General features: G+C 43.0%; 1 protein-coding gene across 10 annotated transcripts in view; it reads right to left on the reverse strand.

The window, feature by feature from the left end:
• The window catches only part of KALRN (kalirin RhoGEF kinase), a 497,167-nt gene that overhangs the window by 38,616 nt on the left and 441,750 nt on the right, over positions 1-16,801 (reverse strand). For 7 of the 10 annotated variants that reach the window (XM_032189850.1, XM_032189851.1, XM_032189855.1 and 4 more), the window contains 11 exons: positions 16,253-16,536; positions 15,291-15,395; positions 11,758-11,853; positions 10,024-10,154; positions 6,865-6,931; positions 5,399-5,502; positions 2,882-2,951; positions 2,364-2,450; positions 1,507-1,599; positions 415-465; positions 16-93 (listed from right to left, as the gene is read on the reverse strand). In XM_032189850.1, the coding sequence (XP_032045741.1) occupies positions 16-93; positions 415-465; positions 1,507-1,599; positions 2,364-2,450; positions 2,882-2,951; positions 5,399-5,502; positions 6,865-6,931; positions 10,024-10,154; positions 11,758-11,853; positions 15,291-15,395; positions 16,253-16,536 (1,166 nt within the window). The remainder of the gene's footprint in view (positions 1-15; positions 94-414; positions 466-1,506; positions 1,600-2,363; positions 2,451-2,881; positions 2,952-5,398; positions 5,503-6,864; positions 6,932-10,023; positions 10,155-11,757; positions 11,854-15,290; positions 15,396-16,252; positions 16,537-16,801) is intronic. The other 3 variants (XM_032189849.1, XM_032189853.1, XM_032189856.1) reach the window with 3 other exon arrangements.

The raw sequence follows: 16,801 nt of genomic DNA on the forward strand, positions 1-16,801 counted from the left end.
TAAAGCAGAACATACCTCAAAGCCCTGGAGGCGACCCAGGTTCATCATATCATTGCAACGTTTCGGTACAAGGCACATTAATTCAACTGCTTTCTGTTAAGGAAAACAAAGGTTGTATTGGTACAAGGAAGTCAGAGGGTCCCTAAAAGAGAAGTGTCAAACAATGGACTCCAACAGCATAATCACTGCTAAAAATTATTCACGTTGAGGCCCTCGTGTACTGAACATTTACAGTAATATCTAAAAGAGGACCATGCCTTCATCTTTTCTTCTGACTGAAGCTAAAGAGAAACATCACATTTGGAATATCAGCGGGATCTTCGATCATTTTGAAAGGACTACCGGGGCTTGCATTTCTGCATATAAAGTACCATTAGACAATGCAGTATCACTGTCCAGGCCATGAAAACATACCTCTATATCTGAGCACTCCAGCCCAGCTTTTTCACTGTACCGCAGGAAGTCCTAGGGAAAGCAGAAAGGTTTGCATTAAGGCACTTCAGAAAGAGAAGAAAGACGTCAGTTTTAAAAAAGAAAAAGCGTATTTAGCATGCGAGTTTCTGAGAAGGAACTTGCTAATATTAATGAATACATGTTCAGAAGTTGCTGAATGTTATGACCACTTTGTAGATATGGAAAAGGGGTGTGGATGGTTGCTGAAAATACCACAAGAAAAAGACAAAGCTGGGATTAGCCCTTGGGAATGCTGACTTGGTCCTTGTCTTAAGCCACAGGACCACACACGCTTGAGGAATTTTCTTTTCCTTTTGGCATTTCAGGGAACATGTTGCTGTCTCTTCACAAGTGTGCAGTTACCAAACTGTGGGCTGATGGCAGCCTGCTTGAGACTAGTTCAAAAGAGAGAAGAAACCACCTCAGAGCCCCGGTACTGCTGGAAATTACAGTGTATGGTCCAGACATGCCTAATTTTGGATGTTACCTTGAGACCCCTAAGGATGAATATTCAGAAATGCTGAGTAATTGGCATAGTGAATAAAGTCAGCAGAAGCCATAGTGGTCAGACTCCTTAGGGAAAAAATTACCATGCACTCTCCAGACCAGAATATTGTGGAAATATGTTTTGCATGCTAATTTGAAGAGAGATATTCAGCAATGAGATATTCTGAGACATTCAGAATAAATAGTGACATACCATTCAGCACCAAAAAATGGGTTTATTAATAGTCTCGTGTGCATTTACTGCAATTTAAAAAACTTGAATGCAAGTTTGCTTTGAAATTTTAGAGGATGAAAAATTCTATTTGAAATTTATTTTCCTATAAAAATATTCCAACAGAAAATTATTTTAAAGAAATCTGATTATCATCAATTACAAACTACTCCCATAGAGATGGGACCCTCCTGCTCTCTGGACATTTTTCACAGGATGCCCACATATAAACATTCTTTCTTCCTAATCTGATGAAGTTATTCTTCAATTAAAACTAAGGCTGATTTAAAGTAACAGTGTCTAGTACAAGATCCAAACTGCATCTTTCCACTCACCTTGAGAAGAAGCTGATATTTAGTTATTCTTTGAATGGGTTTGATCAGAAAATCACTGATGGTTAGTCGTTGGTTTATTTCCTGTTGAACCTCCTAAAAATTGAGGATTAAAAAACAATTGCAAACAAGCACAGAATAAGGCAAAGATAAAATGTCTCCACAGAGACTTATTTCTACAGAAAGCTGATCTGTTCTTAATCTTTTGTTTGCAAAAGGGTACTTTAGAGGATTTAAAAATCTGGCATATCCTATTTAAGCAGAGACTGGGTAAAAGTCATGACCGAGCTGGAAGACATTTGAAAGCACAAGATTCCTTCCCACTTTGAGCTGACCAAGCAGGGCTGCAAGGTCTGGAGACTGCTCTCTCCAATGCGGCAGGGTTTCTCCCACAAACAAGTACTACAGAACACGCCTTGTGCCCTTGGGTGAAACAAAATATCTTCCCATTGTTAAACAAGCTTCTTTCACATTAATATCTAAATGTGTCTAGTCCCACGGATTTCTTGAAACAACATTATTGGAAATTTATGAGAGGTACCACCCAGCTCCAACAACTTTCACCTCCTCCCTTGTTTGTAGGCTACAGATTAAAAAGTCTGTTTTATTTTGGACAGAACTCAGTTGTGGCACTCTGAAGACAACAGACAATGCGCACTGGATCAAGTATGTATTAGAAATTAACATTAAAAATTGAGACAAAATGAACTTTTCTTCCCTGTAGCAGAGAATTTATCAGCATGCATAATACCAACATGGTCAGGAGTTTGTTTTAGACAAACCTCACGAGTTACAGAATGGTCTACTTTACTAGGACTCACAGCTGTAAGTAGCAATAATGGATAATGAGCCACGCTTACCTCAAAATATGCCTCATACTCAGCTACTATGTATTCAGACCGTGGCTTATTTTGGCAATACACCACATACATGTGTAATCGACGCTCCTGTGAAAACAAGATGCAGAGCAGCCTGGTGAGATATTGGCTACTGTTCTGTCCTGCTATTAAAAGCCGGCAGATAATTGCTAAAATGTTCTGATAGGTCATCTTTCTTTTTAGTTAAATCAAAGATTTAGTTTCCTGAAATGGGGAAACAAATTGATAACGGGTTCTGTTTCCCCTTAGGCAAGGGAAGTTTCCATGGGGGAAGCCAGTTAATCGAGAGACCAATTTTTCCCCCAAAATAAGAAGTCTGCAAGAAGATGGTGACTAATGTTTCAGGGAAACCCATCTGCTCACTGAAGATGAATAATGATGTTTAAATTAAGTTTAGACATGTAAAAATATCAAGACAACACAAGCAGATGCTTCTGGAAAGGAGTTATCACACTTTAAATGACGATTAGACTAGAGATAGGTAACAAAATAAAACTTACATGTTTAATAAAAAGCTGTGCTAAACGGTCATGCTCTTGAAGACATTTTTCCAGTTCAGCCAGGAAAAAGCTGAAAGAAAGGATATCAACATTTCAAAAGACTTTTTTTAGGTCATTCCAGGGCAGATCGGTTATCCTTCAGTAATATATCAATGCAATTTTAGCTAGAGTGTTCAATAATAAATGAAAAGACAAGCCTGGCTTCAGCCCGTAATGGTGGCATTTCTAAAACAGTAGATGAGAGCTGTGAAATATGGAGATCTTGTCTTGCAAACTCTCTGGTCCTCTTTACTGTTACACTTACAGAGGTTTCAGGTTTTTAAAACTGTCAATGCCTAACTGCGAGAGTTACATTCCTTCACTGAGAACTTCTAAAGTAAAACTCGTCTGTATATCAAAACACTTGTGAAAACTCAACTGAAGCTTTACCAGGAATTCTCAGTTGCATGAGCAGATTTGGAATACTGGTCAACGTGAAAGAAATGCAGAAGTTTTCACTTGAGTAAACAAATCAACACCTTTTTGGTCACAGAGTAGTGGCATGTTCTATTTTACACCGTTTCTCATGATATTACCATTAGTTTTATTCATAAACTCAGCCTCTGTCTTGACCTGCACCTTTTGTAGGTGCCTGCTTGAATGCCCTTTCCAAGAATACACTGAGATGCCTGGAAGTGAGGTATTATCATCTCAACTAAAGTTTAGAAATGCTGATAGGTTTTTCTAACTGGTAGGTAAATTCTGACAATCTCATTTTCCATGATGTTCCTCTTTTTCACTGCAGGATTTCTGTCTCAAATGCCTCCATGGACTTGCTACAGAAACCAGTTGCAGAGCATATGCCAGCAATGGTCTGGCCCCAAGAAATCCCAGAACCTCCAAGAAGATGCATGTTGAACAGCTGTCCCAGCTAAACAACCCTATCACCACTATCAGCTACAGCTACTTTCGCAACTCAGTCCTGAAAAAAAAGTTAAATTAATCTGCATTTAAACAGACTTCTTGACCCAGATATGCAGAACTAAAAATAGAGACTCCCTCCCTGTGTGTTACAGAAAACTCTTATCACATTTAAACAGTGAATGGCACTGTTAAAAAATGCTCCATTGCTTATATAAACTTAATATTTTTCTCACATTTTTGTGTTTTGTGCTTCCAAGAGCTGTTGTCAGAACATAAGGACAGGACCTGATTGGCACCCAAGAGATGCATGATGGCAATGACACTGTGACTCCTTGATGAGGAAAATGTCCAGAGCCAAAGGAATACCTAGTCTGGTGTCCATTGCTCAGATATTCACACTGCCTGTACTCAAATTCTAGTTAGCCAAAGGCATGGGGTTTTTATGAGTAGCAGAGTTGAAATGGTGACCATATTACCGAAAAGCATGACCCTGCTGTTCATAAAGTTACAGTAGAAATGGCTCTGGGTTTGAAATAACCCTTGTATTTCCAGCAACTTTTCAAAAGCAGCTTGAATGGGGACAGAATAAGATTTTCAAGGAAAAAAGTTCCTAATTCAGAGTCAAAAGCATCAGACAGGCCAAAGCCTGACAGAGCTTTAATGTGAGAAGTATCTTATCACCCTCCTAGCCTAATATTGCTTCCGTGGTCAGCATTCTTAATCCTATCAGCTGAACGTGCAGATGCTAGTGTTGCTGAGAACCACCAGATCCATGCCCACAAACCCCAGAGAGCCAAGAAGAGGGTATGTAGTAGTAGTTCATACAAAGGAAGGAAACAATAATTTTCCTGCATTGCTACTGCTCAGTGGCGGGATGAATTCAGCCTACAGCTGTGACCCAGGCAACAGAGTTACAGCAGCCTCAGAAGCTTTTCTGAGGATCCAGCAAGCACCCCACAAGCAACACCCCTCTTGGAGCTATGCTGGGACAGCTGAGGAGCCCTGCACTGACCACAGTGATGTCTCCCATGGAGCCTCTTGTTGTGGCTCCTCAGCAGGGAATGGCAGAGCTATTGGCAGCACAGCACTGACACAGACCCTCTTGTGATCCACAACATCTCTGTCACCCTGACCAGCACTCCTGGCATGGGGTGTGAGCCAGCATAATGTTGTATCTGTAATCAGAGATGGTACCACAAAAACCCTCCCATGAAGCCAGCCAGTGCAAAGCTGTAGCCCATTGCATTTTTTAACACTGGGAAAAAGGATTTTATGTAGGATTGATGCTTTGCATCATGCAGCTCTGCCATTTTTGGTTGGGTAGACAGAATCTTATATCAGAATCTAGTATACTGTTGAACTGAGGCTAAAAGCACATGAACTGTAACATATTCTTGGGAGTCACAGCAGCCATGATTTGTGAAGTTAGGAAGCAGCACTTACAAACCAACAGAGGCCATTTAAAGTGAAGCAACATCCTTTGGAAGCTCGGCCCTGAATGACCTGCTGATGTTCAAGTAAAAACAGCTTAGATGTGCAGATACTACATACCCCAATCCTTCATAAACGAGTGGTTACAAGGGTGCTGAAAAGCAAACTAAACCAATGACTTACTCTTTGTGCCAGTCATAGATCTGGTGAATATTGCCAAATACTATCTTGTCTTTCCCTTTCATATCTTCGGAAACTCCTTTTTCTTCTATTCTCTTCATGAAGCCCTTTAGGATTAATGATCAGTGATTAGCAAAGGGTTTACTTAAAGAGGGAGTATGTATAATTACACTCACTTTAAAAAAAAAAAAAAGTAAAAGTTTAATGTCAGGCTTTTTGCTTTGAAAACACTTAAAATACCTTTTTTTTTTTTTTTTTTTTAATACAACTTAAAATCAGAAACCCATCTAGATATTCTAAATTACATAGTCTGCTTAAAAGAAAACTTTAAAGGATTTATTCTGAATAACTACAGTTGTTTTAGGAACCCCTTTGTTAGATGTCATTGAAGTGACAAGTGCAATTAGAAGATAAAAGTTAAACAAAAGTAGCTTATCATGCTCTTGGCTTCACTGGTAAGAGGGAGAAGCCAGACTCTGCACTGACAAAATTCTTCTGTTCATCACCATGAATGTTTTGTGGGAGCACAAAGCCATGCAGAAAGTTTAAATAGTCACATGAACGGGATTTCTCACACCTCCTGAGAGTTTCTTTATAAGTCTTTGGAGCACTGCAGCCCTGTTAGCTTTGCCAGTGGAGCGTGATGTAAACAGAAGATAACACAAAAGTCTTCAAATTTGGAAGCTCTTGAAAATCACTGCTAGACGGGCTGATAATTCTCCCTGGACTAGTGAACGCCAGAAGCATTCCCAAAAGCCCACTTCAACCGAGTGCCTCCAGTTCTCAGTCCTTGCTGGGAATCAAACCAGACTGTGCATGTGAGTTGTCTCTGACAGGTGATCCCTAGGGATCAGCCAGGTCTTTACAAGTTGAAACTTACAAAACAATGACTGATTTTGAAAAAAATAGGAAAACAAAACAAAAATAAATCCTCCCTCTGTTATCTCAAGGTGTGTGGATGTTTGTTTTTTTTTCCAAAACATGAATCCATTGGCCACACACACACCTCAGCACAGACCCGAAGCCAGGCTTTGGGAAGCTACTCAAACACAGCACTGTAGCCCCGGTGCAAACTCAAGGGAAGTATGTGCTACCACTATTCAGTATTGATTTGAAGTGGTATCACTGCATGACAGCAAGAATGGAATGAAATAAATGGAAGGGGCGTAAATTCTCTCCCACTGCCCTCAAGGCTGCATTACAGCAGAGTTTGTTAGAAGCAGGGTAGCCAAGAAAAACCCTTATATGCTGGAGTTGAAACCTAAAATACAACATTTGTTAGATGGAAACAGAAATAGTTTCCGAAGGCATTTCTTCTTGTTTCTGTCAACATGAGGAGGGGACCATGGAAGCAGTGTGCAAAATAAACCAGTTTGTTTCTCATGCTGTATTTTTTGTTGTTGCCACTTTGCAGAATGGTGTTTGTTAGTGAGAAAACATTTTGCATAGCAGGGCTTGCTTCAGCTCACCTCCACAACAGTTCCCAAGTCTTTGACGTAGTCTTTTTCGGTCTGCACCAGCTCATTTAAGACAAACCTAAATTTAAACAGAACACACGCATTTGACCATGTTCCTTGATGTTACTGTTTGGTCCTCTTACCACATATTACCTCCTGAAAAAAAAACACCACCATCCCAGGAAACACAACACTCTTCGCTCATAGCTCAGTGGGACGAAAACGACAAAAACTTTACATTTCAGGCCAGAGTAGTTTCAGTGCTCTTAACTCATCTCTCCTTCCTCTCTTTTGCACCAGGTTCCAGGGCAGTGCTAGAGCAGCAGCACAACCAGGTGCCTCTGCTTTCAACCACCTCTCCCTGCCCTGCTCTCATCTGTCCCCCCCATGCAGCCCTCCTGATAGCAATGGGGACATTTCCCAACCCATTTTGCAGCATGTAGGAGAGGGTTTCTTGCCCCAGTTAAGATGTAATTTGGAAGTTTTAAACACTGGAAAACAAATTCCCCTTCTTGCCTTAATGCGGAGCTTAATCTCTCAGCCTAGGTAATCCTTGTGGGGGTGGCCAGTGATTCCCACTTATCTCAGAACTAATAATCCCAGGGAGGAGAGTCAGCTAATGAAGGCTTGATGCATGCAAACAACACCAAGCTAAAAAAAAAACAAAAACAAAAACAAAAACAACCCTCCTTTGTATGTCAAACTGACTAATCACATAATGTTCTTTCGAGGACAATTTCAAGAAGTTACAGCTTGCTGCAGACAGTTTTCCTCTCAATTACGCCAATACATGGATTTGGCACATGACAAATAAACTCCATCTGTGCTCCAGCTCGCTCCGGCGGTAACAAGGCTAACAAGATAGAGGAGTGCTTTCATGTCTAATATCGCTCCGTTCATGTCAATCAGCAGCCTGACCCACTTGAAGTGATAGGTCTGAGGGCAAACAGTGCTAAGATAAAAGCCTGCTTGAGAATATCTAGGGGAAAAAAAAACACAAGCTGGCTTTTGGCTCCAATACAATGGCTGTGCTCCCAAGGTGTCCCTTGCTCGGACGGAGCAGAGGAGCTGCTTGGACGCAGGGAGGAGATGCTTGGACACGAGGCAGGGAGAGGTTAGACAGCTTCACATTCATTTGAGAGTGAAATCCAGCCCCCTTGGCAGAGGCCTGGGCTGGCAGCAGTGGTGCTGGATGCTTGTGCTCTCGGCAGTGCCCTGCCAAGCTGCGTGCCTGGGTAGTAAACATGAGCGGGGCAGAAGGCTGCTCCCTCACACAGCGGCCGCGTGCGTCCCGTGCGGTGCCCTCTCGCTGGCTGACCTGGTGCCCTTGGGACAGGCTGGCTGCATCTCGTCCAAATGGGCTCACATCCCCTCTGGCTGCACTGCTCCTGGTGGAGCAGAGAGCTGCCCAGAGGCTGGGGAATCTCTGCCACCACCCGCCCCCAGCTCCCTGGTTTCACCTGCTGTGAGGGTACAGCTGGCCAAAGCCTGCTCTGAAAATGAGGCAGCAAATTAAACCTGCCATTCTGTACCTGTGTTAGGAATCAGGGTCTCCATCACCATTATTTAAGTTAAATTTGGCACTAGGGTTCCCCAGCTCCCCTCTCCCTGAAAAGCAAAAAAATCATCCTTCATCCTCTGCTAGTTCCCTGAAGCCTATCTGACACAGGACCCTAAAGGTAGTCACAATTTGAGATTTCTAAGAAGCATGTTGCAAAAATTCATGTTCATTCATCTCCTCATCTGACAACACAGAGCAAGGACAGACAGTTACTTAGAAAGTGCTTGCCCCAGCCACCAGCAGGTATTGTCTACACAGCTGTAGTTAAAATGGCATTAAATGCACCAGGGGTAGAGCCTCACTTCTGAGTCAGTCTGAATATCTGAATTTGGGTATCTCAGTAACTCCACACTAAGGCTATACTGACACTGCTCAGTAAGACTGCTGCCTGGATGCTCACAGGGACGCAGAAATCGGGTCTGATGGAACAGGGGTTTCCCAGTGCCAAGGCTAACTGCTGACAGGCACATGTTGCCTGAGACAGAGGAAATGACCACCCATGCCTGAGCAAGGATTCAGTTGCTGTTTTGTGGGAAATGGGGGGTCACAGCTCGAGTTTGGAGCCCGGCTTCCTAATATGGCTATGGAATTACACACAACCAGAGGCACAGACACAGAGCACAGACACCAGGGAGCTGGAGAGGAGACAGATGTCTTGTGCTGAAAGCCACTAGCAGGTGCTCCTAAACATCCTGGCGTTTCGGAAATCTGGACGGAGGCAGCAGCTAATTACGTGTAACACGCTGCCAGTCTGCCTGCCAGAAGCGTCACAAGTTAGAAAGCCTTACTGTACGGGGGCTTACACCAGCACTAACCTGAAGTTATCTAATGAATGAACTGCTACCAGAAACCCCCCCAAATTGAAATATCGAGGAGCTTTAAGGAGACAGACAGGGGCAGAGAGGTTTCCTGCAGAAAGGCTGACAGCTGTTTAGCAGAAAACTTCTTTCAGTCAGAAGCACGCCCAGGAGTGCTGTGCCCCTGCCCGCTGCTGGCAGCCCATCCCGTCCCTCGCTATAGTGCTTCTCCAGCTTCCTACAACAAACGATGTTTGTTGTAGATATCGATGGCTTTCACGGACCTGCAACAACCTCCTGCTTCCTCTCCCATTACCATGAACATGAGGGTTTCCCAAATTAAACTTTCTCTTCTGTGGCATTTTCCCACCACAAATGCTTCTGAATTCTGCCCCTTCCTTTTCTAGGGTGAAAAATCATCATCTCATTAAAAAAAAATCTCTCTTTTCCTTGGAAGTAGCTAACAAGGTCAACAATATATTGCCCTTTGCAAGCTGATTTCACCTCTGGCACAGTAATTTCCAAAGCAAACACCTCAGTAACTCTGTGTGTAACTGCCCAGAGGCCTCTACAGTAATAGATACATGCTATCTGGGGTAAAAACTGCACATTTTTAAGAGTGAAGATGAACTTCCTGGGTGTGAAAGTGCTTTTAAAAAGTATTTTTGCAGGTTAAGAAGAAACAGATGCAGCAGGACACAGTTTTACTCCCAGTTCTGTGCTCGATCAATGACTACAAAGTATTCTTTCAGAGCAGCTACGTGCCCTCCCTGGGTGCCTATTTCAGAAATACGAACAAGCGAGACAACTTACATCCTGCCTCTCATTGCTTTGGCTTTTTGTTCCTCTTCAAGGTTTCTTGGGGGAGTTGAAGGCGTCATTCCTTCGTTTAAGCAGCCAGTGGCATCTTTTAAGGTTCCTCGGTAAGATCCTCCTTCAAGGGTCTACGAAAACCCCAAAGAACAACAGAAAAAACATTACCCTTGAACTCCAGCATCGGTGTTACCTCCTGCTTCAAGTCAATTCTGCAATCATCAGTGCAGTCTAAAACCAAGAGGAATATTTAGTTTTCCCCCAGGCCTTAGTGAGACAAAACCAAACTAGTTTTAAACTGATACAAGCCCCCTCCTCCAAAAAGGATTAAAAACAGAGAAAATGTCCTTTTGCCAGAAGGTGAAAAAACATCCCAGTAGCCCCAGGATGAGAAAACTCTTCCAAATTCTTTCAAAACAACCTGAAAGCATCCTAGTGTCACAATCAGACCCAAGGTTAGGCTACACGTGGACAGTGTTTCTCTGCCAAAGACTGAGCAAGAATTCCTAGTAGCAAAGTAGAACATAGGCTGAAACAAATGGATAGATACAGAGCAACATTCCACAATAATTAAAGTTTCCCCCAGATCCCTGGAAAGTAATCGCAGTTGACCTAACAGTGTACACACTGGGGAGAGAAAATAAAATATCCTCTGAAAATACATGTAACTGGGTTAATGAAATACTCAAAATTTTTTAGTCCCTCAATGGAATAAAACTATTTTGAGTAAATTTTCTGGGAATGTCCTTCTCAGTTTCCCATGTCCCAGAGAGATCCTTCTTCACTTGCTCCAACTGAGCACCCTATTAACAGACCTCTTCATAACAACATCTCAAACTGAGAAAATGCCAAAACTTTCTGATATGATTTACTAGACAGAACTGCTTGCACAGTTACAATAATTCAATGATTTTGTGTGTGTGTTGTTTTCACACACATAAGGAAATAAACCTTTGTAAGCTCATCGTAACTGCTTCAATCCTGGCTTATTAATAAGTAAAATTTGCTCGAAGCAAGTGTTTTCCTAATTTTAGAGGTCCTGGGACATGTATAAAATAGGTTTATCTTTTACATTAACATTTTGTACTTTTGGGGGCAAAACTTAAAAGAAGCCAATATATGAAACACAATTTACTCTTTGTCCGACAGACATGGGATCACACACGTCATGTATGACAGTGCACGAGTGCATGATATTGAAATTTTCGAAGAAATTAAACCCAGAGCATTTGTATTGCTTATTCCAGTCCCTGTCAGGTAGAGTTGACAAGACAGATTAAAAGCAACATATGAATCTTTTTAAAAATTAAAGCACAGCTGCGGTACTTCAAGCACTTTTACTCTTCACAGTTTTTTTCACAGAAGCCAGAATACCAAACAAATTCATGTGTTGGGTATCAAAACTCCTCTGCCTCAGAACAATTTTGTTTGTTTTTTAAATCACTGCAGGGAAAGAACAGTCCCCAGGAAGAGGACAGTACAGTAGCTCATACCCTGCAAAGCCCTCTCCAAAACCGCCTTTTGACTTTGCAGTGCAGAGCCCATGGGCTTTGTCTCACATGTGGAGCAAAAATATTCGATACTCTACTGAGAAGCAGAGCACACAGGGTTAATAGAAGCATAGCAGATGAAGGTGGAAAGCAAGGAAACCAGAAACAGAAGTAGACTTTAAATCCCTTCCTTAGAGCTGTATCAGGCCTGTTGTATACACAGTTTTCACACCACTAAACTTACCAGCTTACTTTTGACCAACTTTTCTATTGCACTGACAAGATCCGCAGCAGTCGGGACATCGGAGGAGCTCTGTCGAGCAGCTAGCAAAGAAGAGGACTGCAAGACACCAGGTTGCAAAGGAAAAGCAAGTTAGGAGGATGAGAAGGGAACAGGAAACCAGTGGTCAGTGAAGCAGCTTCTGAGACAGGAGAAGAATAAACGTAGAAGGGGAGCAGGAGGGTTAGAGGAACACATGCACAGTAAAGTGAGTGAGTGTTGCTTTATCAGACAAGCACAGAATTGCCATCCAAGTCTGTCTGCAGCAGTTCCAAGGCTGGGAAACAGGGAGCGGCATCAGAAACCAAGTTCATTTGCAACCGTGCTAAAATATTCTTAATGTCTCCTGGTTCCTCCTTCCAAGGACATCTATGGTTTTACAGGCTCCAGAAAATTGATCTTCTTGCTGCAGATGTAAGAAATTACCTTCTCCCCCATACATGCATATTTAATAGATGCAATAAGTGAAGGTACACGTGGAGTTACAGGCAATAGGGGAGGGAGGCAGGGGCAAAGAAATCCTTCCTCCTTCCTTCCCCAAAGATCAATCACAATGCCTAGTGAACTCAGATGATACCACACATTCATGCAACTTCAGCCAACTAAAATTTGCATCTTTTCTCTCCACTCTCTGCAATCAGTGGAGAGAAAATTCCCTTATGTATACCATCTATCCTAGATACCTGGCATAGGAGGGGCAGAAACACTCTCTAGAGATGCTCACTTTTCCCTACTGGCATTAGTTAAAATATTTTCAGTCTCAACTGAAAATTTTAAGATTGTCACAAATCTCCAGAAAATGCTAAGACCTCATCACTATACTGCCCGAACATCCCCACAGCAGTGTGAAGGCTGGCATCTCTGTGAAATGCTCAGCTCTAGCTGAAGGATTTTGCTCTACATGGACACCCCTTGGTCTTTGTCCTAAGAAATATCAGTTTGAAAACCAAAGCTCAGATGATACCTACGGGAATTAACATTTATTAGCTCACCTGTATGTACATTTCTTCTGAACAAAATACTGACCAAACCCTTTGATAACCAGCTTTCAACAGACCGACACAGACTAAACATGGCTAAATTTTTAAAAATTCCGCAGTAGAATTATTAAAAAGCTTATTCATCTCTCAGCTACTTGATATAGGTCTTCTGGAGAGTGCCTATTTCAGCGAAGTCATCAGGCAGGTGCCAACACATGCATCTGAGATTAAATAGTGCTGGGGAATGAGACGTGGAAAGGTGATGGCAGGAATTAGGCAGCTGGCCATCTCTTTCAGCAGCCCTTTGGGGATGCTGCTCATGGTGAGTGACACAGCCCCAGGAAAAAAAAAGGAAAGGAGAAAGACAAAGCAGGAATGTGAACAGCCTGCCACTTTTAGTCTCCTCTTTCACTCAAATAATACATCTAATCAACAGTTCTAATTACAACAACAACAAAAATTATAGGTAATCAGGCTGGTAATTGAGGAATTAGGCTGGAAATGCAGGAATCTCATACAAATGTAAAAGTTCAGGCAGACAGATTCCCCTGCAATGCGACAGGCATGTCTTGGACTAAAAAGACTGAAAAAACAGGGACTCTAAGAGATACCGGACAAATACAGAGATGATAACTGTCAAACATATCCCTTCTAGTGGGAGGAATCCAAATTTTGGAGGCACTGAACAGCTGTTGCTCTCACTTCTTTTACCCAAAATTGCTCAATATCTCTAAAAAGTAAATAAGCGCAAGATTTTCAAGGGAGCATGGAAACATTTGCTGCCTACAAGTCTTTCAGGGTAAAACAACTCTTTGGTGATTGTCAAAAGAGCCCGGTTTGTGTGAGGCAAATCAAAAAATGGTGTTTTGATTTCCCAGTGAGTAAATTATGAATTTCTGATATGAAGATATCTGGTGATTAGTGGTTATAAGTGCCACCAGGAGCAGAGAGGCACTATTACTGCTAGGGCAGGGTGTCACCTCCCACCACTTCTGCTTCCCCACACTGCTGCTCTTCCAACCTAGGGCTGTACACAGGACATGAGGACATGAGCAAGGAGCCATAGCCAAATTAACACAGTTAAAGAGCTTTTGGCTCCAGAATGGCTCAGACACCGCTTGCTTAGTGTTTCTGTGCCAGGGAGTTCAGGAGCCACGTTTGTGGGCTGAAGTTGTGTATCCTCATGACATAGGGGGAAAAGTGACCAGAGCTAGAGCAGCTTTGTTTTTCTTTCTCTTTAAACAAACAAACAAACTAACTAACCCCAAACTATTTAGCTAAATGACCCGGAGAACAAGCCAGGAGCAACTGCTCTTGTGCTGGGCAGGGATCCACCAGAGCTCTGCTTTGCAGACCTTTCGCCCCTGCCTCTCGCAGGCAGCCAGCAGCACACGCAGCACTCAGACAGCACCAGTCCGGGGCTCCAGCTACTTCCTCCTGGCCCTGCTGCCACCGCAATGTCACAGTGCTTCCTGGCAGATTAGCAGCAAGCCCCGAATCCTTTCCTCCATTGCTTTGCATCCTAGAAACATTTGCTCCCTTTCCTCTCGCTCTTCTTCCAAACTGCTGCCTGAACCTTTCCCAGGAACATTCTAGGTTATCACTTTTAATTTTTTTTATTTTATTAATTTCCCCTATCCTTGCTTCTTTGCATGCGGTAATTACAATCAGAGGATAGAGATACAAAAGTGGCAGTGCTAAAAACAGATGCCAGCAGGAAAGCAGGAAACAGCCAGACAGGAGGATGGATTTCTGCAAGGGAGATGCCAGCACCAGGAAAGGGTGGGGGAGGACACATGGAGACAGGGCCCACGCTAACTGAGAAAGCAAACCACTTCCATAGCCAAATCCACAGATCCTCACCTCAAGTCCAAAACAGTAATTGAAGGACGCTGCAAACAACTGCACCATCTACCACAACAAATTCCTGGTTTAACATTCAGCAGACGCTAGCTAATGGCAGAGAACTACAACCAGAAATACCACGTGCTAGGAATGGGATTTTTTCCACGTGCAAGTTTTAAGGCACTTCAGAATAGGGGGTGTATGGTGGGACACAGACTGACAAAGTTCCTGGAGCCCAACCACATAGAAAGCCTGATGGAAAACACAAGTTATCCAACTCTTGGTAAAGGTGGTATTTCAGGATTCAAGCAGACTCCAGCACCTATCCCAGTCCTCAGGCCCAGGCTGCAACGAAATACCATTTCTGCTGCTACTGCCAGACACCAACAGCACTTTTGAAACCCGTGTGGAGAACACACGTCATCAACCTGAGTGGAGTTTCTGACCACACACAGCACAAGCACACCACACCTGGCATGAAATGCAATCCCGAGGCTAAACTGCATATCAGGCACTGTTTGTAAATTCAGTTGGTGAGAGGTATTAGGTTATGATTCGCATGTAGGTGCCTAGTGTAACCACATGTCTAGAAGACCACTGGGAAACCACTATAAGACAGCTCTGTGAGAAAAGCACTTAGAGAGCAAATTGATACAGTAGAGGAGGTCTTACCATCTCATCTTGGGTTGGATCATTGTCAAAAATCTTCATGGGAGGAGGAAGAGGTGTATGAGATTCTTCGTCTGGCTCATCTTCTCCCCAACCCTTCTTGCTCTTCTGAAGGAAAGTGAAATATGATTAGAGACAGGGAGGGGTTTCTTTTTATCTTTTCAGATATCTGAGCCCTGCCACCAGGCTTTGAGTCTGTTAATGATACGAATAGTGTCTCACTATGGCACTGGGTGGAGGGAGTTGCAGGTAATATTAAGCATCATAGAAGAGAAGCAATAAAGATGCAAGGCCTGTTAATCCGATTAAATTCTAAGAGTTACAGGAACACAAGTACTGGGGCACCAAAGCAGCTACAGCAGCTACAGCTGTCTGTGTGCTGGCGGAAAAGTATTTTCTAATTTAAATGAAAACAGCTCAACATACAGTTTTCAGAATGCATTGCTCTATTTGTGTTCAGTTAATATCTTCTCCATTTTCCTCCTGTAACTCTTTATTCACTTTGTCAGGAAAGAGCCATTCTAGCAAAGAACATGCCTGCAGAGAAACTGCAGCTACAAACACGCAGCTGATTTAACAGAGACATGGCTATTTCTCTGAGTGTTCCCTTTCAATAAGGAATTACACTGCCATGGCACGATGAAGGTGATATGAACCTCAGCAAAAACTGATAACAACTGCTCAGAAATGGCTTCATTTCTATCCTTGGCAGACTCCCAATAGGCTATTAAAAAAATCTAGTTAAAGGATGACAATGTATGCAGACTCTGAAAAGCTGTTCCCTACACATTCCGCTGCTCTTTAGATGACAATACTTCTTGCAAGACAGCTTTAATCAATTTAGTTTTTCATATGATTCGCTGCTCCCTCTAGACCCTCAGGGAGCTGCATTTGCTCAAGTGCGAATCACACACCCCAGACTATCAGAAACATCAGGCTTCCCTGCAACAAACCCCAGCACACACCTCATCGGCACTGTCTCCTTGCGGAGTGGTTTCATCTCCGGTCTTTGGTGAGCCGAGGTCAAAGCTCTTCCTGCCATCTCGCACCTTCTTTTGCTTCTTGATATTGCTCTCAGCCTTGCCACTGTTCAGCCGGCGCACAGGGCTGGTCAGCCATTTCTTCAGCGTGTTGGTCGAGCGCTTGGGGCCCGGAGAGCTCTGGATGGAGTTGAGGGATGGCTGAGGCTGTAGGTTGGCCACCGAATCTGACTTGCCCCCGTTGTCATTGGAGGAAACTGAATATGCCTCTGCAAGAAAACAGTGCACGCGGGAGATTATACCAGCCCCTGCCCTATTTCCTAGTGTACATCAAGCGCTTGACATTTCTAAACATGAAAATACAAAATGCCTCAATGGAAAATGTTGTGACCTATGAGCGTTGTGTAATCCTTGTACACCAGAGAGGACAGAGAGGAATATGCCATGCTGAGGGCATTTTCCACTATCTTACACACTTCGCCCATCTGCTACCGCACTGTCTGTCCTTAAGAAAGATCACAGGCAGCAAAGTTA

The sequence above is a fragment of the Aythya fuligula genome, chromosome 6 (assembly GCF_009819795.1).
Source record: "Aythya fuligula isolate bAytFul2 chromosome 6, bAytFul2.pri, whole genome shotgun sequence".
NCBI classification, from domain to species: domain Eukaryota; kingdom Metazoa; phylum Chordata; class Aves; order Anseriformes; family Anatidae; genus Aythya; species Aythya fuligula.